This window comes from Pseudorca crassidens, chromosome 2 (assembly GCF_039906515.1).
Source record: "Pseudorca crassidens isolate mPseCra1 chromosome 2, mPseCra1.hap1, whole genome shotgun sequence".
NCBI classification, from domain to species: Eukaryota; Metazoa; Chordata; class Mammalia; order Artiodactyla; family Delphinidae; genus Pseudorca; species Pseudorca crassidens.
The window spans coordinates 130,091,712-130,116,624 of record NC_090297.1 but is presented as its reverse complement, the minus strand read 5'-3'; the positions used below and the strand labels follow the sequence as shown (position 1 = coordinate 130,116,624).

General features: G+C 39.0%; 1 protein-coding gene across 11 annotated transcripts in view; it reads right to left on the bottom strand.

Moving 5' to 3' along the window:
- RABGAP1L (RAB GTPase activating protein 1 like) overlaps positions 1-24,913 on the bottom strand; it is a 687,421-nt gene that overhangs the window by 15,580 nt on the left and 646,928 nt on the right. For 8 of the 11 annotated variants that reach the window (XM_067728697.1, XM_067728698.1, XM_067728699.1 and 5 more), the window contains 2 exons: positions 16,013-16,105; positions 5,732-5,842 (listed from right to left, as the gene is read on the bottom strand). In XM_067728697.1, the coding sequence (XP_067584798.1) occupies positions 5,732-5,842; positions 16,013-16,105 (204 nt within the window). Of the gene's footprint in view, positions 1-5,731; positions 5,843-9,426; positions 10,752-13,245; positions 15,826-16,012; positions 16,106-24,913 lie in introns of those variants that run through there. The other 3 variants (XM_067728709.1, XM_067728710.1, XM_067728700.1) reach the window with 3 other exon arrangements.

Sequence of the window (24,913 nt, the reverse complement as noted above, 5' to 3'; positions counted from 1 at the left end):
CATAAGTGAGTGAATGGACGTGGCACTCTGAGGCCCTGGAGAAGCAGACTGGGTGGAGGTGGGCGGAATGAGTTCAGCAGAGAAAACCGCAGTCACAGAAGAGAGGCAGCTCTTTGAAGAAGCCATCCCGGGCTGACAGCAGCAAAACGCTGTCCAAGTCTTTGTGAAAACTGGCCAGGTGGCCTTCTGTCTGTGTTTCACCATATCTCCCACATGTCCAGATGGCCAGGCCAGCACAGTCTGCTGGGTCCTGGCAGAGAAACTACATTCCAGCTTCTCGGCTCTGTCTTCCAGTTCCTGATGTCCCACAGCCTAGGGCTTATAGCTGTTTTCAGATAATGTGGAACTGTCAGGTAGTTAAAGTGAAAAAGTCCCTTTTAAAGACTTTGAAATTTGTTCTGATACATTAGAGTTTAGGGGGAAAAATCTACACAGCAAAACGCATCCTAATAGTAGAGGTGGGTCTCAAAAAAATGCAACATGCATGTTGCAAGTTTTAATAAATCGTAAGATATCAGATGTAGATTATGGAAACTCAAAACTGCAAATTCTAGAGCTGCAAGGCAGATGACAAGTTACCTACAAAGCAGGAGATCCTTCCCAAGGTCTCCAACAGAGGGTCTCCTGGCAGCGGATCATGAGCTTGCATTGGCAGGTGCTCCTCTAATGCCCTGAGAATTTGGTTCAACTATCCTTTGGTTGTTCCACTATGGCATTAGCCTTTGAAAATATTTTTAAATAAAAAATCCAATTTTTCTAGTGGAAAAAAAAAAGCTGTCCTGATGGCTTCAGCATTCTTAAAAATCTTACCAAATCTGTCTCCCTAGAATGGCAGTCCACTCAGATATTCTACCCCAGAATATCTGAGCAACAGCCCTGCTAATAAAGAAGACTGCACTTTAACCACCTCTTACCATACCCTCAGCAATCTCCATTTTGTGAAGAAAATAGTCCTTTTTATAATATATATCATGACACACTGAAACAAATGTTTTCTAAGTTTGGTTTCTTGAAGGGAGATTCACTCAAGCTCAAAAGTGAGCCTTTTGCCAACTTCTGAATAGTCAATGCTGTCCTGACATTCAGCAACAAGCTTCTAAAATTCTGTGGCATATCTAGATGTTGTACGATTTTGGAAATATCTATAAGAAAAGGGACAGGACTTCCCTGGCGGTCCAGTGGTTAAGACTCCTCACTTCCACCACAGAGGCAGCGGGTTCTATCCCTGGTTGGGGAACTAAAAGATCTTGCATGCCGTGCAGTGTGGCCAAAAAGAAAAAAGAAAAGGGAAAAATCTCACTTCCCTGAGGAAATTTTTGACGAGAGGGACTTTTTTTTTTTTTTTTTTTAAGATTTATTTATTTTTGGCTGCGTCGGGTCTTAGTTGCGGCAGCAGGATCTTCGTTGAGGCATGCGGGGTTTTTTCATTGCGGCGCACGGGCTTCTCTCTAGTTGTGGTGTGTGTGTTTTCTCTTCTCTAGTTGTGGCGCGCAGGCTCCACGGCACGTGGGCTCTGTAGTTTGTGGCACGTGGGCTCTAGTTGAGGCATGTGAGCTCAGTAGTTGTGATGTGTGGGCTTAGTTGCCCCGCGGCATGTGGGATCTTAGTTCCCTGACCAGGGATCGAACCCACATCCCCTGCATTGTAAGGCGGATTCTCTACCACTGGACCACCAGAGAAGTCCCAGGCCTATTAGTTTTATGTACACATTTTCTGTTGCACATTCTTCACTATGCCAAGGTCAGGTGACCTCCCTCTATTTCTGTTATCAGATCTGACATCTGCAGAAATTGCTGTGGGTCCCACAGGAAGCTGTATCCAGAGTTTCCCCTCCATGCTAAACAGTAAAGTAGGACTGATTCTGCTCATCAAAATAGAACCAGATCTGAATTCTCCTTTTAAAAGCTTCTCCTTTTAAAAATGGTCTTCTGGGTCTCTATATAGCCAACCTCTATACCTCACTTAAGTAGAAACCATCTTTAACGTTAAAGGAATCTCCAGGAACAGAATACTAACCAGATAGATACTCTAATTCTATCTTTGAGCCCAAATGATAAAACCTTCACCATAATTTGATAAGACTGAGTGGACCATTGTCATTACTGTCTTCTAATCACCTACCAACATCTTTTAATGCCTTATTGATATGAAAACTTCTAATTGCTCTCTAACTTCTATGACATATATATGAGAGAAACGAACACTGCAATGTGTGATTAAATCATGAACCAACTAATAACCTGCTCAGAAGGCTCAGCGCTCACGTTAGGGATGAGGCTCTTTCAGAAATAATTTCTCAAAGAACTAGCCAAGGCAGTTGTTCAATTTAAAACAGAACAAAAGAATGTGCCACTTGTGATATGCAGCTTCTGGTTTGACACGAACTCCCTCTGGTCAGAAGGGACCTGGGCCCAGGCTGCAGTGGGAAAGCACTGGTTGTGTCTCTTGTTTTTGTTCCTTGGGAACAGAAAGAACAGGAAGGGCCTGAAAGCAGATAGCAACAGAAACTGAAATGGAGATGTATCTTTTTTCATTTCTGATCACTGAGAAGTCCTTATTTAAGGAGTCTCAGGGAGGCAAGTTGTCAAAAGAGAAGGCTCTGTCAGAGAGAAAAATGAAGAGCTGCTGGGGGCCAGGAAGCCTGAAGCCAGCGCTAAAATGACATGGGTATGAAATAACTTACCTAATTACCTAATTAGGTTTGTTTGCTTTACATATTGTCTCAAATACAATCTGCTTTCATATTTGTTTAATGTATGCCAATGTTTTGCTATTTTAATTAAAAGATTTGATTTTGAAAAACTGGGAATGGAAAAGTACTGGGCAAACTGGGTGAAGGCAGGAAAGCCTCACGCTAATATCCTTCCTCTCCTCAAAGACTGGAGGGGCAGGACACCTAAACTGCAGGGACAGCTTTTTGATGTGCAAATAAACCCTGCTCAGGCAGAAACTACAAAATTAGATGTTAGGAGGAGATAGCAATTTTTGAGTTAGCAATTCAATGAAATGGCAATTTTTATTCTTTCATCTAGAAAATAAGCTTCAAAAGGCAGAGGGGCCAGGTCTTAACTACTTTTTTAAAAAGAGAAAGGGAGGTATGAAGGGAGGAAATAAAAAGAAGGAATAAATGAAGGGATGTTTTCTTCAGGGATTGATCTAGTAGCTCCATGAGGTACCTAGGTACTCAATAATTTCAGGAGGACCCTAGCAATTGTTCCGGACTAATCTACAAAATGGGTTTTTTGGGTGGTGAAACAATTTTTTTTAATAAAATATTTTTTCTGATCATTAAAGAGTTATAAGGCACATTATTACTTAACCAAGGGTGGTTAAGTAATTTAAGGTCTCCTTATAAAAGATATATAATTGAAAAAAAGTATGAAGATGAATATAAAAATTAGATTTACTGTTATCACCCAGAGACATCTAGTAGTAACATTTTGATGTATTTCCTTGTAGGCTTTTTTTCCTGTCAATGTATATTCCAGCCTCCTTTCTTTTCCTACAGGATGGCCCTTTACCAGCATACATTCCTTGCAATTTAGATGCAAATATTATATATAGATAAATTTACTTTTTAAAAAAAAATTATTATATCATGACCTTCCCATTGTTTTTAAAAACGATTCCAGAAAGATATTTTACAGATATACCTTCATTCTCTCCTTCTATTGGACATATACATTATTTCAATTTTTTATTCTTGTAAGTAACGCTGCAGTAAACAACCTTGTACCTAAATTTTTGAGCAAATCTCTACTTTTTTTAGGATAGTTTTCCAAGTCAGAGTATATACGTCAGTTTCCTCATTTATAAAATGGAAGATAAACTACTTGCTTAATGGAGCCATTAGGAAAATTAAACGAGATAATGCTTATACATTGCTGCATAAAGTGCTCGGTGCATAGTAGGAACTCAGTAAGTATTTAATTTCATTATTGTTCAACCTTTTAAATATACCAAATGTACATTTTAATGTACCAAATACATTTCCCACATAACTTTCAACTCTAACTTATTTCACTGCATACCTACTGAGTCTAACTGCTTAAAACTTTTGTTCCTTCTAGTTTTATTGGATATAATTGACATACAGTACTGTGTACGTTTAAGGTGCACAACAAAATGATCTGAATTACATACATCATGGAATGATTACAACAGATTTATTGCAAAACTTTTTCATTTAGCTAGCCATCTTAAGAAAACTATTAATGGATAAAATATTCAAAATGGCAGAATCAAGTGTCAGTCAAGGCCATTTGGAAAGCTAATATGGAACCAAAAATTTCATTAGAGTACTGAGTCACACCGTGGTCTTATTGCTACAAAAGTACAACAGCCAAGGTCAGGCTGGGTGTGGCCCTGTTGAATGGGGACCCCTCTACCTTCCCTGGTTCTGACTCTCTTAGTCACGCATTTTTCATACCATCTCTAACAACCTGCAGAGAGGTTGGCTGAATGGGGTTTGCAGTTAAAAGGGCCATCCCCCTGCCTTCCACCATGGGGCTGCTGCTTCTACCTTCTACATCCTGTGTCCCAAGCAGCACAGTTTTTGTTTTATTTTCAAACTCCATTAAGTGTTGACGCCTTCAGCTTCCTCCTCTCCCCCTTCAGCACAATTTTCCTTAACAGTGGTTTTATCTCCCATCTTACTGTGGCTAAAACTTCTGAGCTGCAAAATTAGCTGTTTATCTGGGAAAAGGAGTTGTGGCAGGGACCATTTATAAACATTAAAAACATTCCTGCAATTCTAAACATCCAATCATATCTATATTATTAACGGATTTGTATTTTAAATATTGTCAATGCATAGCCAGAGCACAGGTAATGCCTCTTTTTTACAGATTCAACCAGCTAAGTCTCAACTTTTCTGACCCTGCACCATTGGGAATATGGGCTCTTTAAAAGTCAGAAAATAGAGTGATGGCTTTAAATCTGTGCAAGATTCCTTCTATATTGCCAATTATTTCCAAAAACACAACCAATGGAAAAACAGTAAGTCCTAAAGCTGTGAGTACTGTTGGAAAGGACAAGGAGGTTAAAGAATTTAAGGGCTTCCTAGCAACAGCTAATGTTAATTGAACATATACTCTTGTAGTGCTTTACCTCATTTAATTCTCACATCATCCCTATGAGGTCAACACGTTTTTAAACCTATGGGCAGGTTAAGAATGGCCCTGGGTCACATGATTAGTGAGTGGCGATGCCAGGATGCACACCCAGGCAGTCTTGGCTCTCAACCACTAGGATGCCGGTCAATCCAACAATGCACATCTCAGTGTACATACTTCATATAAAATCCTCACATTTACTGTAGATGAGAAATCTTTTTGGAACAAAAAAGTACAGTGCCTACAGATATTAGAGTGGCACTGTATACTCTTGGTGACTGACATTCTCAGGCAATGATGCTGGCAGTCCTTGGTTTAGGAAAAGTAGAGATTAAGAGAAGAGACACCAGAGAAGCATAGAGCTATTTTTTTTTTAAGTATGCTGCACATGCTGTTTGGAAATGACCGAAACCTATCTCAAAAGCTTGCGTTTTCCACCGCCTCCGGTGAGCACAGCAGTCCCCTCCCACTTACCACCCACCCATTCACCCATCAGGCAGCTCACTCAGGGTCAAGTACAGAGCAAGCCCTGGTGGGACTGCCCTGAGAGCAACTTGGTCCTTGCCCCGGAGGAGGCTGTCATAGTCTTATTTCCGCCTAGTGAAGGACAGGTTTACCTGATCCAAGTCATTCCGCAGAGCAATTTTGCTGGTTACTAGTTCATGGGCAAGGTCATCATTCTCTTGTTCCAGCCTCATGCTGGCCTCTTGTAATCTCCGGTTCTCCCTCTGCAGAAAAAGAGCAACAACCAGAGGTGGGCATCAGGGCATTAGTGCCTGGACATACTACCAGAAACAAATGGAACTGGTGAGGAAAAACAAGCAGCAACAACAACAACAAAGTGAACTTTTCAAGGTGTAAAAAGGAGAAGGCGCGAGTGGCACAGGAAGGCAGGATTGCTGTCTGGGAAACAACAGTGAGTTAAGCGAGCAGAGCAGATGCGGAACTCTACCCAGTGAAACTTACAATTGTCCCTTAAGCCCTCCAGACAGGACTTCATCATAAAAACCGTGCCATGAAAAGCAAAATTTCCAAACACACCCCCAATCTTGTGAGGTTTTCATATAGACCAAGAATACAGACACAGGCAAGTCTTTGTTTGAAACATGCACGATAATCCCACCCTTGACCTCAAAGGAAACTGCAAGACACAGTAAGGATGAAATTGGGGAAACCAATAGACATTTCTCTAAATGGTTTTTCCCATATCAGAGTTTAAATTAATTGAGTATATTTAAGATACACGGTTTGGATTTGTTTTGCTATCAACTGACATTTTCATTCTTTGGATATGAATGTATTTACTTTTCTGAATGCCAATTTTTGTGTTAGTAAGAGCAACTGTCCTTATGATAATGTCTCTGAATGTTTGTTTTGCTTTTTTAAAAAACTTCAGATTAAAAGGTTCTGGGTAAAATAAATTGCTGAGTTGTTTTTTTCCCCTTGAACTCCTAGAAAAAAATTTGAAACGGTTATATGATGAAAAAAGCAAGCCACTAATTCTTATGAAGCAAGATCTCCCCTTCACCAGTCATTATGAACTGTGTACATTCACTCTGTTTTCTGAATAGCAATTTAGCGTCCTCCCTTCCAAAGTATCAAAAGTGCTGTCTCTGCTATTGTTAGCAGTTACGGAAGATTCAAAAGAGAGCTGACAGGAAAAACATCAATGTGATAAGACCTTCCTGTTTTTCAGATTTACACTCCTAACGGTGTTTTCTGCAAGGATGGCAAAAACTCAGACAAAGCAGTGGTGTACAACCAGAAGACAAATCTATGCCCTGGAAGATAGTTATCAGAGCATACTGGAGGCAAGGCGGGGAGGGGGGCAGGGAGTGAATTTTATCTTCTGTAGAACCACCTGGAGTTTGTTATATGGAAAGAAGAGCCCTGATTTCTTTTTCTTTTCTTTTTGTTTTTTAAAAAGGGCTAAGAAGCAGATGGTAAGGGCAAAGCCTGAGACTTTCAAGGAGGTAGAGGATCCAAAAACAGGGCCAGCAAAGAAGCCAAAGAACAAACGTGCACTTTGACTACAGCCGGCCAACAGGGTCAACTGCTGCCTTCTCCTTTGTTAAAGGTAGACTGGAACAGTTGGGAACAGTCAAAACATTTTTGAAAAAGAGATCTACTAAAAAAGAATAAAAAACAATCTTAAATACTTCTAAATAAATTAATGATAGAATTCCATACAGTGTTAAAATATAAGTAAAAAATATCTCTCTAATGACAGGAGAAATGCTTATGCTACTTTATAGGGGAAAAAAAGAAATAACTGGAAAATCTCATTTTCATAACAACATAAATAACATTAACTCTGGGTAGTGGATTATTTTAACTGTTGTCTTTGTGCTTTTAAAATGTTTCCAAGTTGTCTACAATGAATATATAATACACATGTTTAAAAAGTTGTTTAGGAAATAAAAAGCAATTCAGAATTTCAATTCCATTGGAAAGGATAAAATGTCAAAATGAGAATTTTTTTTAAGTCTTCTCCTATTAGAAGCTCATATTCTATGTGAAACCCTAATGGATCGTCCTCTGTGACCAAGATACAATGTAACCCCTCACAAAAGAGGACGCCTTGTCAGGAACCCTTTCCCAAGATATTCCTGAAAAGACAGTGTACATATTTGTAGGGGCAAATTATACTCATCAAATTCTGTCTGTCTCCTCAATCCACAGAAGTTCTACCCTCCCATAGAAGCATAATAAAAGTGGGAACTAAAATATAAAAATAGCCAGGGTGTCTACAGCTGAATCTTTCAATCTTTGCTGAAGTCATCCAGATTCTAGCAGGGGCTAGAGATTAGTCTTTCGTCCTGATATATCAAACTATTACCCCTTTTTACAGAAACAACTTACATGCTTGTTGGAAACAGATTAAAAAAATATGGTTCAAAAACTTTTCCAACAAATTTCCTCCTTGCCAGGAACAAGCAGCAATACCAAGCACAGTTTCATCATACCATATTTCACAAGGCAGACTGCTTTAGACAGGGAAGAGATTTTTCTCATTTCTTGATAAATCCCCTCAAAAGAGACCGTGATAAGACTATTCGAATACCTATTCTTAAGTGCCCTATTTCTACTGAAGTACTTAGGTCTCCAAGATACAAACAGCTCCCTCAACTACTTATTTACACTGCGTTAATTTGGCACAAGCGAAAAATGTTGCAGCTACCAGTTTTTCAGGTTACAGTGATATATGCTTAGAATCAAGTTAAAATAACCTCCAGGTAAAGTCATCCAACGCTATGGAAAAGCACTTTGTTCAAAGTACTTAAAAACTGCACCAGGAGCTACTTCACTACTGATTAGAGATACATGTCTGATGGGTTATGTTATATTATATATGAAAGAGGTGTGAGCTTGGCTGAAACCTGACTGGTCACTTCCCATTACCATGACTGTCACAACTCAAACCTTTCCTCGCAGACACATAGCTAAGGGGGTGGGGTGGATAGGGGAAGACTGGGGAGAAATTAGGTGTGTCTGAGGGTCCCTAAAAAGCAAAATAGCCTACGGGGCAAGCCTAGTGGCTTTTGCTCTAGCAAGAAGCTTCAGTTCAGTGTGTGCAAAGCAAGCAGCACAGTGGAAAGTGTGCAACTCCTGCTCTGCACTCAGACACGTGGGAAAGCAAGCTCTGGGGCCAAAAATGCAGTATCGTCCTCCAAAGTATGAACCTGGGGGCGGGGCAAGGTGGAGATTTTCTATGAAGAAGAACCCGCCCACACTTACCAAGGGTTAAAGAGAGACAACATGACTTGGCTGTCTTTTCCAGCCTTTCCCAGGGAGCCAAAACTGTTTTTAGAACTGACTGAAGAAAAAGTCTGCCTTTATACTAGAATAAAGAAGACAGTTTAGCTTTGGGAAAGGTTGGAATCTTGCTTGGTTCATTCTGAAATGTTGGCAAGGGCGGCCCACCCGAGAAAGACGTGAAGTGGCCCCATAACCTCAGCCGGTGCAGAGATACTCACATGCCGTAAGTCTGCACAAGCGGATGTGCTGAACGCTCAGAGCCCATAAACAACACAGGCAAATCGCTTCCCTTGCCTTTTGGAAAAGGCTACAGGAGACAATGCTTACATAACCCTTAAAATTCACAGCACACTGTCTGAAACCTCCTCCATGTCACACAATTAACAACATTCGAACAAACAGCAGACAACAACTTTCCTCATTAGTTCCCTCCCCTCTTGCATAGGAGATGTGCAGCTGGGAAAGTTGGGTTAGTAACTTTGGGGAGGAGGATACTGCATTTTTCAGAGAGACAGACGCTGATATTACAGACATACACAGACAAAAAACTTACCTCCTGAAAAGCCATAGACCAACTACCGTTTTCAATCATAGGTACAAAGACAATTGAAAAAAAAAAGAATATCCAATGAAATTGCACACCTACTAATACAATTAGGAAATGGCAATAACAAAAACAGACGCTTGTTAATGCTATTTTGCTCTTCTGTTTTTCCTTAGAGTGTCATTTACTCTAAGTTCTCTCCAGGACAGCTAACATTTGATGCAAGAAAGTATACTTGAGGCAGCCAATGGGCAAAGTCTCAACTCAGGAAGACTGATACACTAAACTCCGCCCTCTCCACGCTGTTATTTGCAGTTTGCATGACTGATGAAAACGCTGTCTGTGGAACTATTTGCAACTACGGTGTGAGTTGTTTACACTGTTATTAGAGCTAGGTGGAAGGAACTTCCTTACATGACAAAGTCAGAAACATTGCAAAATATTTCATCTTCAGGCAACAGAATGAAATTGCTGGGCAGGGGAATGCAAAAGAAAAATGGATCTCAGCTCTCCTCTGTGTCTGGGGGTTGGAGTTTGGGTGAAGCAGTATAAGGAATGGTGAATGTGATTTTTTCCAAGATGAGAAACCAGAGAAATGTGAACTGGCAATCAGAAGAAAATAAACTCAGCCTTAAAGGAAAAAATGATGGGGCAGGAGGCAGCTTTATAACTCTAGCTCAGTATTTTGGGTGTGCTGTCTGCTGCTATAATGAATTCTTGGCACAGACTTTTAAAGACATTTAAGGGTCAGGAGAAAATGTTTTCCTAAAAGACCCAGTGCAATTTTATTAGCAACAACACACTCAACTCTCACATCTTTTCTTCTGGATGCCTCTTTCAAAAGAGTTGACAGTCATCATCTTCAAATTTCATCAAACAGTTCTTTGACATTCAAAGACAAATGCCTATAGATGAAATGTTTAAATGTCTACATTATCTGTAGATGAAATTTGAGAAAGAAAATCTGGATGTCTCAAATCATTTTATGCTCCTACTTTACCCAGCATATCCAGTTTTATCTTTCTGGTGGAAATTTAAACAATTTTAAATGCCAAGCTGAAGAGAAAATCTTGTCAGTACGAACTAACTGGCAGTTGGCAAACGAGACCGCATTTCTCATAGCACTTAAGAACAATCTTAGATTACTCTTTAGCATAGGGGTCAGCAAACTTTTAATGTAAATGCCCAGACAGTAAATATTTTAGGCTTTGCAGGCCATATGGTCTTTGTTGCAGCTACTCAACTCCGTCATTGTTGTGCAAAAGCAGTTATAGATAATAAGCATGTGGCTGTGTTCCAATAAAACTTTATTTACAAAAACAGGCAGTGGGCCAGATTTGGCCCACCGGCCGTATGGTTTGCAAATCCCTATACTACTCTAGCATACAAATCAAATTTTTAAAAAGCAAATGGGTTAGATGACGTAGAAACATAGGAATGTGATGTAATTTTCTCCGTCAGACTCCTTTAACAAGAAACAAGACGTACTAAAAATTGAAGAAAATTTTTGGAGAATTCTGAAGATCATTGATAAATATACCAAGAGATTCTTAATATGCATAACATTTATGCCTCTCCTGTTAAGTATAACTCAATCAGCAGACAAGCATCATCAGAAACCACCTGCTCCTTCTTAGCTAAGTGGCTCGAGAAGCATCAAGAGAACTTAGGCTTGCCTTCTCCACAATCCTATAACAGTGAGTTCATCGAGTTACCCACGTGCAAAAAGAAAGAGTGGCAGCCTTTTGAAGTTTATCATTAAGTTGTCAGAGGCAGAAAGAAATCATCCTCTTGACTATCACTGTTCATTAAAAGCACATGATTTCATAACATAACTATTTCCAAAAGCCAGCAATATCTCTGTGATGTGAAAAATAATGTTTATTTCCATTGGAAGAAAAATACTTTTCAAAGATGGATTCAATTATATTGACTTCTCTGAGTAAGGAAGGGTCCAATACAGTAAAAAAAAAAAAAGGTGGGGGTCTTTTTTTCCACGTATGTTTAGCATAAACTTCTTCACTTATCAAGTTAAAAACAAAATGTGACAATTGTTCTGAATTATTTCCTTAGATATGTAAGGATAGCAAATACTACAAGTTAAGCTTTATTTAGAAAATCTTGTTTGTGCTATTTATAATTAAATAGCTTAATTTTAAATCACATGCGGGGATGACTGCTCTACAAAAATTAGTATGGGCAAGAAAAACCTTCTGTGAACTTACAGGAATCATTTTCCTTCTATTTGAATTACATTTTGATAAAAAAATGTACTATGTCTAACCTCAAGAAAGAAGTTAAACATTCTAGATTTAATTATACTGAACATAGATAAGATTCTTCAATTAGAAACTATGTATTTATAATACTGTCTCCCAAACCCAAGAGAGTTTAAGCATTCCTGATTCTTTCTAGGATTTGCCCATCTAGAACAGGTAATAACATAACCTTCATTACACGTTGGGAGATTCACTGAATTTAATTAATTAGCTGTGCTTTTTGATGGTTTAACCCACATTTGTACAAGTAGTTCTTTAATTAAACAAGAAAAGCATGTCATCTTCTAAAGACAGATGAAGACTGTAGTTCTCTAAAATTGTCATCAATAGATTACATCATTAGAAAACTAACTTCCCCCAAATGAAAACAACTCATCACCTTAAAATAGCAAATGATATTTTAATTTCTGAAGTTGATAGCTGCTTTTTAGGGGCTTGGCTACTAATTTTTAAAATGACTAAAACAGCTGCACATATCCATGAATGTTTGTTTTCTGGGGATTTGTATGAAGATAAAAGTATACATGATGTACTTCTACAGACAAATCTTCATCCTGCATTTCACTTCACTTGAAATCTATAAATAAATTTACAAACCAAAATATCAGAGCAGATAAATACCACTACACAAATCGGGCCAGGTCAAACTTAAGAAGGACAATAAAAGAGGCTTAGAATAAATACTGTATATTCTTCTTCCCATAAAGTTTCCTTTCTGTGTCTTGGAATCTAGTCAGGAAGATAAACAGAAAGAGTACACCAAAGGCTATAAGCAGTCATTATAGAGCTCACTGGTTTCAAATACAAACTGATGCCAACACCAGGTAGCACTGGCAGTGTATATATATATATATATGCATTATCTATTTATATGTTTATGTCTGTGTGCATGTATATATGTATGCGTATATACTACATATATATATATACACACGTATGTATATATACATAAAAATGAATGCATCACCCACTTATGTTGGCCTTTGCCTTATAAATATAAGTACACATAAGATCTATACTCATTGATTAGCTCCAGTTCTGACAGGAGGTCTCCCTCCCACAAGTATGGCTTGTGCACAGGTACCTCCGGTGTGATTGAGGTTTACGAAAAAAAAGATGGCAGGCAGATGCCAATTCTCTTCAGACATCTTGCTTGGATTTTTTTTTTTCTTTTGAGATATAATTCACATACCATAAAATTCGTCTTTTTAAAATATACAATTCAGTGGTTTTACTACCTTCTCAAAGTTGTACAACTGTCACCACTATCAAATTCCAGAACATTTTCATTGTGCTTAGGGTTCTAAAATTTAAATTTATACCAACACCACTTCATCAAGTGTTAGATACAGGTGAGCACAGTGACATAACCTCAGAAGTAGATGTTTGCATATATCATAAAAACAGACACAAAACACATGTTTAGATAGCTACAGCAAGAATGTGACTACTGAGAGCTATCCTCTTTCTGTACCCTACCATGCCCAAGAGAAAGAGTATCAAGCTGAAAAAATCTCTTGGAATATCTTAAGGTAAGACATTTCTGGACTTCTTTTTTTTTTTAACTGACACAATCTTCCTAACTCCCTTGCCGGATGGCAAGCTAGAGGATAAACAAGGCATTTTAAACACTATGGATCCTAACGGTTGAGGAGGGGTTGTCAGTGAACTGGTATAAGTTCTGACTCAATGCCTTCAGAGATCTTCCCAAGTTATTCTTGAGAATTTTCGGGTTCCCAGTCCAAGAACTATGAATTATAAAGTGCTTATTCCCAGGGCACAGATCTTATTCTTGACAGGATTAAATTTATAAGTTGCTAAAATGTATTTCCTAAGACACCTTCCTACTTTAATGAATACAACTGTAATTAGCTTCTTAAACTAGATAGTGAGTATCTGAAAGAACAAATCTGTTGATGGTTGGACACTATGTTGTCAAGTGTCACCTTGAAAATGTAATTATAATGTGAGGACTATAACTTTACCAAGTTTAACTCCAGTACAAATTTCTAGACATTATTAAAAGTGGGACTTCCCTGGTGGCGCAGTGGTTGAGAGTCTGCCTGCAGATGCAGGGGATGCAGGTTCGTGCCCTGGTCCGGGAAGATCCCACATACCGCGGAGCGGCTGGGCCCGTGAGCCATGGCCACTGAGCCTGAGTCCGGAGCCTGTGCTCCGCAACGGGAGAGGCCACAACAGTGAGAGGCCCGTGTACCGCAAAAAAAAAAAAAAAAAAAGTGTATAGAAATATTAGTTGGATGATGTATTGACAAGCTATTACAATAATACAAAAGAAATAGCTATAGAGGGTATCTGATATGCATAAATAGAGCATTCAAGCTTAAAAGTAGTACCTGTTTGCAAAACAAAGACCAAAAAAAAGTTTAATTCTACTTTGACCCTTCAGTAAAAACTGTACACATCAATAGTATATGTGTGATAATTACTTTTTAAGAAATAATATGCATTGTACTATTTATTTATACATAGCTGCTTTGACACAAAAAGGATATAAGAAATAAGTTCAGTTCCAGGCTGATTTTAAATACACCACTTTAGTCTTTCATTTCCCTCTCTTCTATTTTGAAGTATCCTTCCTAGGTTTTACTCATAACAATGGCAGCAATAAGAAAATTAGAATGATGCAAGCAGTAGGAGAGCTTCACTTTGGATCCTTAATAATATTTTATAATTACTACTTCAAGCCTTTCTAAAGCAGCATGCTACATAAGCTGCATTAAAACTGGTTTTATTGAGGGGTGGAAATTAACTTCCAACTTTATCTATGAGCACCTTATATGGTAATAGTTATCTGCCACAGCAATATGTGGGATTTTATTATCAGCTGGTTTTATAAACAAGGGCAGTAACACACTGATGTTAGATTATTAGGTAGCAATACTTGAGAGAAATAGGAGAAAGATAATGAAGGGACTGGTGGAGCAGACACAAATAAGGTGATATTATTCTAGTAATAATTGGGTAATTAGAGGCAGTGGACCTAATAAGGCTAATCACAACCATTTATTGAACACCAACTATGTGCTGGGTACTTAACATATAACATCCCTCATCCTCACAACAATCTTTCAAGGAAATGTGTATACTATATGTTTTACAGATGAGGAAGAGGCTCAATAATTAGTCCAAGATGCTGAACAACGGCATAGGGATTAAAACCCCCAACTGGGACTCCAAATTCTGTCTCCTTTTTCAGAAATTCAGGTTTTTAACTCAGGTTTTTGTATGGACTACAAAATCCATACACTCCTTCCACCATTCCCCTATGTGAACCTCCAATGCTATTCAATTCAGCAACGGAGACAAGATATACTGTGTAACTGCAGCTGCCCGTGTCCAGCTCTCTGACCACATGGAGGCAACTCTAGTTATACAAGCAGAAGTCATCCCACAGTGGGTGGTTTAATTAATAATGTCATTGCAGTACTTTTTGGCATTGCTGGTGCTCAATGTATGAATACAATACTCTCTTGTCCTAATGTACTGATGTGGAGAGGGAGGGAATAATTCTGTATCTGTAGGAATCTGAAGAATTAAAACATGTTGAAGAGAGACACGAATATTTCAGTTGGAAAAAAAATAAGTTTGAAATCAGTACTTCCCCAATATTGTTTCATGGAAACGCTGTTGCTAATTACCATTGAGGAGATCTTTATGATTGGCCCCCATTTTTTTAAATACTACAATTAACTAAGATATTAAACTGAAATCATCTTGATTCTTGAACTGCATACTGTAATGAAATGTCACTGTTACTCATAAATTTGTTTGTGGAAATAAATGTTGCAACAAACACCATGACTGTGCTCAATATAGCTTTGTGGTTTTTATTTTTCCTTTTGAGTGAGTTTGTAGTTTGAACATTGGCTACAGACAGAGGTAAGTCTGATACATTCTTGTGCCAGTCTTGGAGCAGTTCGCCTTCTAAAAGTCTTTGTGGATGTGACTGTGCACAGCTAAAACCGTACTTTGCCATTTTCCTTTTTTCTCATTTTTGAAAGTAGTCGATAGCCACTTTCTCTCTTTCTTTTTCCCTCTCTTTCTCTCAGCTTCTTATGAAGACTCCCAGTATAAATGCAACAGGTGAAGTTACCTACAAATATACAAACTGAAAGAAAAGAAATATTATGGTTGGCCACTCAGGAGTCTCCTGAGATGAAAACATACGTGGACATTGAGCATGGTCAGAGAGTCTACATCAACCAAGAAGGAACAGAGGGAACAAACTTTCCACAGCTGCTACTTTAGGGGAAAGAAGGCACTTGGCTCTGACAGGCGACCCCTGTCTCCCATACCTTGTATCTATCCATTGGGTCTTCCTGCTGCAGCTGACTCTCTCGCATTGCCTGATATTCTTTCTCATATTTCTTTAGCTTCTTGGTCGGTACCTGCAGGGATTAGAGGACAAGCATGTTAGTCAAGGAGATCATTTAGGAAACCATTTTCTGATGTGTTTCCCAATGAAGTCTCTGGCATTCTAAAGGAGTGCACCGGACTCAATGTGGGGGGAAAATCTAGATTCTAGAACAGGGTCTGCAAACTTTTTCTGTAAAGGTCCAGACAACATATATTTTAGGCTTTGCGGGCCACACAATCTAGGTCACAATTCCACTGTTGTTACTGCACAAAAGCTGCCATGGGTAATAAACAAACAAATGAGCATGGCCGTGTTCCAATAAAACTTTATTTACCAAAATGCGCTGTAGTCTGTTCTACAACATTGCTGATATAGCATCACTTTTTCTTGTTAATGTATTTAACAGTGGTGTTAATTCTGTTAACTAACTTTCTTTAAGTAAAATTCACTCTCCCAACATGTTAAAAGTGAGAATTATTATTTTATAAAAATAAAATATTGAGCAACACAAAAAAATTTTAATGGAGCTAATAATATATCAGAGAGAAAACAGATTCTAAAATTGGTAGGCAAATTTCTATTTCATAATGGTTGTCAGGAGAATTAAATGACGAAGTATCTAAAATAATGCCTGGTTCATTGAATTTTTTAAAACCGTGTTTTCAGAGAATATTCAAAAAATTAATCCATTTTAATCTATTACACGTTATACATAACAGACTAAGTCTACTCTTAGGCTTTTCTTGGACAATCAAAATTATATAATTCCTTTAGACATCAAAATCTTTCCTTAACGTTTAGGTCCTAACGTAAATGACTTGAAATGAAGAATAAATTTATCGAAATTTTTTAAAAGATAAGCGCATTATTTGGCTAATTACTGGGGACTCAGTGAAGGCAAGGACCATGTATTGATGCCCCTCAGCATCCAACATGATGCCTACCAATGTAATTGGCCCCTAGGAGGCCCTCAACAGATTGTTTCTTGTCGACTTCAAAACATGGTATTTAGAAAACATGTTAAGTGTGTGAGAGAGAGAGAGCAAGAGAGAATGGAAAGCACCAATGAAAATAAAATTATCTTATGGTTTTCCAGGATAAGGACAGTTTCAATTCTCTTAAATCTGGCCACAGAATTTGTTAAATAAAATGCAAAGACACCAGGTGTCATCCCCCAGCTTATTCTAATTACTTTGTTCTTCCCATCCAGGAACGCTGTGAGTACTGGAATTATCTGCTTCTCACCACAACTGGGAAGTTGCACACAGTCCAAACCTGTCAGGTAGTGTAAATCATTCAATTACCACATGATGACAGTATTCACCTGGCTGATGGGGGGACCGCCTACCCAATGAGACTAGAAGAAAGAACATTTTCCAGCATGTCACTGAATTGCAAAACCACTGCTGAATATTGGCATGAGAAACTCTAACCCTTTACTACTCCATCTCCAGAGACCTTTAACAGTATGCTGTGACCAACGAGAGTGCAAGAGAAAGAAAAACACCACCTGCCAACTGCGTGGCCTCAAGATCATCGATAAACAACAAGGAAAATATACATGATCGTGTGCTAACAAAACAGCAACCACATTATTTTTCTTGACTTTGAGAGGGGCAATTTCCTCTAGTTGTCTTTTCTCTGTATTAATCATATACTCTGAAAACCAAAACCAGACTCTCAAGACCAAGTGGCAAATCACTGGCACTGAAGTAGCCCTGGAGTTGAGGAGAAAAGGGAAGAAGTCCCAGAGTTTTAAGCAGTGACAGGGGTTTCCTGCGGATCTCTAGAAGGAGGGGTCAAGGGAGAAGTGAGAGGATTTGTGTAGAGGCATTGTGAGGAGGGAGCCTACTCCAGCAGCCACTTACCACAAAATGAGAAGGAAGTACAATATGTTAATATTTTTGTAGCTGAATACTGGCACCACTGGGTATCAGGCTGAACATCAGTCTTATGTGGAAGTATTTTCCACATAGTTCTAAAATGGATCCATTCACCAATAAGTGAATTACATGTTACAAGCTTGTCTCTAGAGAATTTCTTCTAAAACTGTATTTTTTAAATTAGAACTATTACTGAGGTTTTTTTTTTTAATATGTAAAAGAGTGTCCTTTTAAAAGTCAATCTTGTTATGTTAAGCAGTTCATTTCAAAGTGAAATTTTAAAAAAAAGCATGAAACGCCCCTCAATAAGCTAATCCTTTCCCATCTGGCTGAGATTCTAGGATGTTTGGCTTCATCTTGTTCAGGGAAACAGAGCAGGTTCCCAGAACAATATGTTGCTAGGAAACCTTCCAAGCTTATTTATCTTGTGCTGTGGGGTGATATTGAGCATCCACCTGTGATTGGCACAAAGTAAAAGGGGAAAAAAGGTGGAGGAGGAAGGAGAGCTGATATGAAACTCCCGTGGTTTATGAGATAAAGAAAACAGACTGTTACAGTTTTCAAAACTATATTTCAGGACAAAATTGATTTTATTTTAGGTAATATAATATTGAGCTTGAATTTTTTCTTATCAAAGAAAGGAATTTTAAAAACCTCTTTAGTATGTAGTTTTAATTAAAAAAACATAAAGTCATTAAGAATGATTAGAATTTAAACAACCTACTATCTCAAGAGCAGTATAGGTATCTCTCCCCTTAAATTAAATACATTTAATGTAAGTGTGTACTTGAAGAATGAGATGTATAGGGAAGAGGGGACTTCCCTGGTGGTCTAGTGGTTAGGACTCTGAGCTTCCACTGCAGGGGACATGGCTAGATCCTTGGTCAAGGAACTAAGACCCCACATGCCTTGCAGCGTGGCCAAAACAAAACAAAACAAAACAAAATAGGGGAGGATCTGCGTAGGTTATATGCAAATACTATGCAATATATAAGGGACTTAAGTATCCGTGGAGTTTGGTATTTGCGGGGGGTCCTGGAACCAATTCCCTGTGGATGCCAAGGGATGACTGTAATTACTAATTTGCATTACTCTTTCTAAAGGTTAATCATGCAGGCCTCAGTTGGAGATGTAGGAGGGGAAGACTGAATAAGAATACAGTAGTTCCCTCTCATCCACAGGGGATGTCTGAAACTGCAGATAGCACCAAGCCCTACATACACTCTATTTTTTCCTATACATACACACATACCTATGATAGTTTAATTTATAAATTAGGCACAGTAAGAGATTAACAATAACTAATAATAATATAGATAACATGCTGTAATAAAAGGGTTACTTGAACACAAGCACTGTGATACCACGACAGTTGATCTGATAACTGGGGTGGCTAAGTGACTCCTGGGCAGGTAGTGTACACAGAGTGGATACGATGGACAAAGGAATGATTCCCATCCTGGGCGAACTGGGGTAGGATAGCGTAAGATCTCATAACCCTACTCAGGACTGCTCAAAATTTAAAACTTATGAATTGTTCACTTCTGGAATTTTCCATTTAATATTTTCGGACTGCAGTTGACTGAGGGTAACTGAAACCTCGGAAAGCGAAACCACAGATAAGGGGTGACTAACGTATGCTCAACATTCTTCGTTTCCCATGCTCTCTCTCTTCTTTTCATTTAAAGCACGTATTTCCTGTTTTTATAGGACTCTGATAGAATAAATATATATACATATAAGTATACCAATTAATTTTACATGAATTTGTCTTAATAATCTTTACCTCAGTAACCATATCCACCTGAATTACTTTATTTCATATTTTTTACTTTTATTACGTTATTTTGAATACTCCTTATAAATACTTGAATTTCATGTGCATTAGTTATTTCTAATAAAATATACTTCTCTTATGTATATGTATTTGGTTAGGTTTCCTGCTTATCAAATGTGATTTTTATACATTTAAGGAGTTCAGGTGCCTTAAAACAATAAATCTTAAATTTGGGGTAGTAATTAATGGAGTAATAGAACCCGTAAGTCACAAATTTGGAATACACCGATTATAGTAACTTAAGGAAAATTTAAACAGAGAAAAGAGGGAAATGACACAACGTAGCAGAACACATGTGTGGAGATTTTCAACCTGATCTAAACTCTGCAGTATATATGGAATGATTGTTGGCATATGCTGATCTTATGAAAATAGTATTTCAATTTTGTGAAAAGTTGGTTTTGAATTTAACTAGAGAAAAGAATCTAGGAGCCGCTAGTGTTTCTCAAGGTGGGGGAACTTCTGGCGTTTCGGGTGGAATAATTTTTGGCTGTGTTAGACCCCACTTCCCATTTCTGAGCCTCTAGCATCCCAGGCCCATTTGACATATCACCTATTAGATGTCAGTCACGCCCTCAAGTCATTGTGACACCTAGGACTCACACACACCTTTCCAAACAGAAAGGGGAGGGCATTGGGGGATGGAAGGTATGAAGGGTAGATGCTTGGGAAGTGGAATTCATACTAAAAACCACTGTGCTAAAAATTATCAATGAAGGACTGCCCTGGTGGCGCAGTGGTTAAGAATCTGCCTGCCAATGCAAGGGACACGGGTTCGAGCCCTGGTCCGGGAAGATCCCGCGTGCCATGGAGCAACTAAGCCCATGCGCCACAACTACTGAACCTGCGCTCAAGAGCCCACAAGCCACAACTACTGAGCCCATGTGCCACAACTACTGAAGCCTGCGCGCCTAGAGCCCATGCTCCGCAACAAGAGAAGCCACGACAATGAGAAGCCTGTGCACTGCAACAGAGAGTAGTCTCCACTCGCTGCAACCAGAGAAAGCCCGCGCACAGCAGCGAAGACCCAACACAGCCAAAACTAAAACGAAACTAATTAAAAAAATAAAGAGAAACCCTCTTCTTAAAAAAAAAAAAAAAAATTATCAATGAAGACAAACGAGGCCTGGCCAGCATGCGACGTTTTCAGCACTGCATTCACAAGGGACGCTCTGCTTTTGATCAGCAGTAATCGGCATTAAGAAAAACATGAAATGCCTCCACGTCAAAGAATTTCCTAACAGTTTTAAAGCTATAATTTAGAGGAGTCTATATTTAAGCCTATCAACAACTCTGTGAAGTATTATTTGGATTTTACAAATAAGAAAACTGAAGAAAGATAACTTGCCCAAGATCATACACAGCTGGTAAATAAAGAGAGTCAGAAATGGGATCCAGGCAGTCTACCTCCAGAATCTGCCCTCTTCAACCACCTGGATCTACTGCCTGCGACCAGATGTTTAAGGCAAAGCTCCTCAAGAAGTTGACAGTCTAGACACAGTGCCGATTATGTGTCTAATTACCATATATAGTTTTATAAGTGCAATAGCAGATGTTCATAAAAGGTACAAGGGGGATCAAGAGGAAATTTGTTGGGGTGGAGGGGAGCGCCTCAGTGGGGGAGGATTTTCATTATGACTGGTTCATGTAGACTCCCTTGACTGATTAAATAATGCTGTATTTCCCTGTGCTAAATTTTGACAGGGGGCCAGTCACTTGTAAGAGCTATTTCAGGGCTTGATGAATCTGCTTCTCTATTTCAGAAATAAACAACATAAAAATATTTAGTGATAGATGCAAACGCTGGCAAAGTAAATCACAAGTTTTGAAAAAGGCTGATAAAATCTAGTCAATATTTTCCTGATGGTCAGAGGTCTGAGTGCCTAAAAAATGAACAGGACGAAGGTATTAACCATTACATACTGCTCTTACTTCAGATAATTTCTTAGGATAAACAACAATGATCCCAATTTAATATATTAATCACTGGACAGAGAAAAAATAGATAAGTAGCATAGTTCCACATTTCTTGGTGATGGGGGGTAGAGGTGCAGGCTGAGAGTTTTGGGGTTTTTTTGGCCGTGTTGGGTCTTCATTGCTGTGTGTGGGCTTCCCCTAGTTGTGTCGAGCAGGGGCTACTCTGTTGTGGTGCGTGGGCTTCTCATTGCAGTGGCTTCTCTGGTTGCGGAGCACAGGCTCTAGGTGCGCGGGCTTCAGTAGTTGTGGCACACGGGCTCAGTAGTTGTGGCTCGCGGGCTCTAGAGTGCAGGCTCAGTAGTCATGGTGTGTGGGCCCAGTTGCTCCGCAGCATGTGGGATCTTCCCGGACCAGGGCTCGAACCTGTGTCCCCTGCATTGGCAGGCGGGTTCTTAACCACTGTGCCACCAGGGAAGCCCAGGCTGAGAGTTTTTAATTCAGAGTCACTTCCGTGAAGACCTACCAAGATCTGTGGACAGAAGGTGGATCAGTGGGAACCGAAAATTCTAAGTCAGTTTGCAGAAGCCCAAAGGACTTGGAATGAAATAGATGGGAAGAAATCAAAAGGAGAAGACATCTAAGAAGAGGGAGCATGTCCTTATAGGCTTCACTTAACCCTCTGCATGGTATTCAGCAAAAGAAGCTATTCTGACTCTTTTAGAGCTTTTAGCATTAGGAGGAGGGGAACAGAGTTGATTTTACCCCAGGGTACTGGGGGAAAAACCTTCAGAGAACATAAAAGCCTATAAATGATGATTCATTGTGTTCTTTTTTATTGAGGTATAACTGACTTATGACATTATATCAGTTTCAGATGTACAACCTAATGATTTGATGTTCGTATATATTGCAAAATGATCACCAGTCAGTCTAGTTAACATCCATCTCCATTGTTACATATTTTTTGTCTTGTGATGAGAACTTTTAGGATCTACTCTCTTAGTAACTTTCAAATATGCAATACAGTATTATTAACTATAGTCACCATGCGGTACATTACATCCCCATGACTTATTTATTTAAAGTTTGTACCTTTTGACCCCCTTTCACCCATTTCACACGACACTGAGCCTCTGGCAATATTAGTGATATTCCAATACTTAAGGAATACAATGGTTTAAGGGAGTGAGAACAAGAAAAGTATTTATCTCTTGCTGTAACTCTAACATAACTCCCAAGCCTTATAGACATCAAATTACTAGGCATTCTTTTCCTGAATCCACACATTAGTCCACAGTGCTGCACTTCCTTTCATTTCATTGGACATGCTCAGTTTCCCCAATTACTCAAGCCTAATGGTGCACACACCTGTGACAGGTTCCTGTCCTCATTCATGAATAATTGTATGAAGTGAGTCACTTTCCGGCATTCACGGCTCACTCCTCAATGTAGTGTGCTCATCAAAGTATCTATGAAAGCTTCTGAAATATTGATTTCTACTTTCTTTACCATGTTGTAATATAAGCTGTCTGGTCCCAATGCTGTAGCAACTTTAAGAGACACTTGCATTTTATAGAAACTGCTTATCTGTTCATTTCTCATCTCCAGGCCTATAAATCTTATCTCGTATGCTATTTTTATGGAACTCCTTGGCACTTCTGCTCTAGAGCTTTCCTATCAATAAACAATATCTGGAGGTAGAGTAATTTCTTTATTATCTATGTTTTGACAACTCCTAAATTTACAGTTCCCAGCCCAAGACTTCTACTGAGCTCAACCTACATAATTCAACTGCAAATTTCATATTATCTTTTGGATGTTTCACATTTGAGATTATTTTCAACCTGGAGACACAACCCACTCCCTACCCCCCAACTTACTCTTCCATGGTTCATCTTCATCCAGATGCTCAAGCCAGAAACCCAGCAGTCACTTTGACCTCTCCCCCCATCAGTGATCATGAAGTAAGTCACTAGATTCTATAGTGTATACCTCCAAATATATCTCTAGCATGTCTTCTTCTTTTGAACCTCACTGGCACTGCCCTAGTTCAAGTCATAATCACCTCTCATCACTGCAATAACCTCCAAGCTGGTCTCCCTGTGTCCATGCTTGCTCTACTCCCAAAGGTAGTCAACTTTTTTTTCAGGATGCAAATCTGATGTCATTCCCTTTCCTAAATTTTTCAATTGCCTCTTGTGCTTAGGATAAAGAGAAAAATACTTGACATAGTTCTGCTGGTGCTATAGGATCTGGTCTCTATCTATCTCTCTCCCTCACTTTCTATGCCTATATTTCACAAAAGTGGGGTTCACCCATCCCAAGGGGTACATAAAAGGATCCAAAACATGGAAAAGGCAAAAGGCAATTATTAAAAATTTCAGTTCTACTTCTTTTTTTCAACCTCAACTTTTTTTTTGCGGTACGCGGGCCTCTCACTGTTGTGGCCTCTCCCGTTGCGGAGCACAGGCTCCGGACGCGCAGGCCCAGCGGCCATGGCTCACGGGCACAGTCGCTCCGCGGCATGTGGGATCTTCCCGGACCAGGGCACGAATCCTTGTCCCCTGCATCAGCAGGCAGACTCTCAACCACTGCGCCACCAGGGAAGCCCCTAACCTCAACTTTTGAAAATGTCTATACTTGTGCCTATTTTATCAAAGTACATGTACATAATTTACTTTTAAATGAATATTCATATACTGGAGATATATGCTTAAATTCCTTTTACTGACAGGAATGCACGATCAAAAGAGTTTAGAGACAACCAGTCTTTACTCCAGCCACACTGGACTTCTTTCAGTTCCTTTGACGCATCATACTCTGTCCTGTCTCAGGATTTCAAGCCTGCTATTGCTCCTGCTGGGACGGATCCAGCACGTTCACCTCAAGATTCTAATTCAAAAGGTCTGAGGTATGGTCAGGCACCTCTATTTTTATAAATTGCCTGCTCCTCAGGCAATACACTGTCCATTTGAAAACCACTGGATGAAAACATCAAATGCTGGAAAGGGAAGAGTGACAGACAGGCTAGAGAGGCTTTTATGAACTGGCCTGAGAACATAATCATCGGTTTCTAAGGGAATACCCATCCTGAGTTTCAAACAACCAATTATTAAACAAACTTTAGGAGAGAATAAATTTGTTAAGATTAGGAAGAATCTCAGGAAAAACTGATATTTTTAATGTTCTAAAATATTTCAAG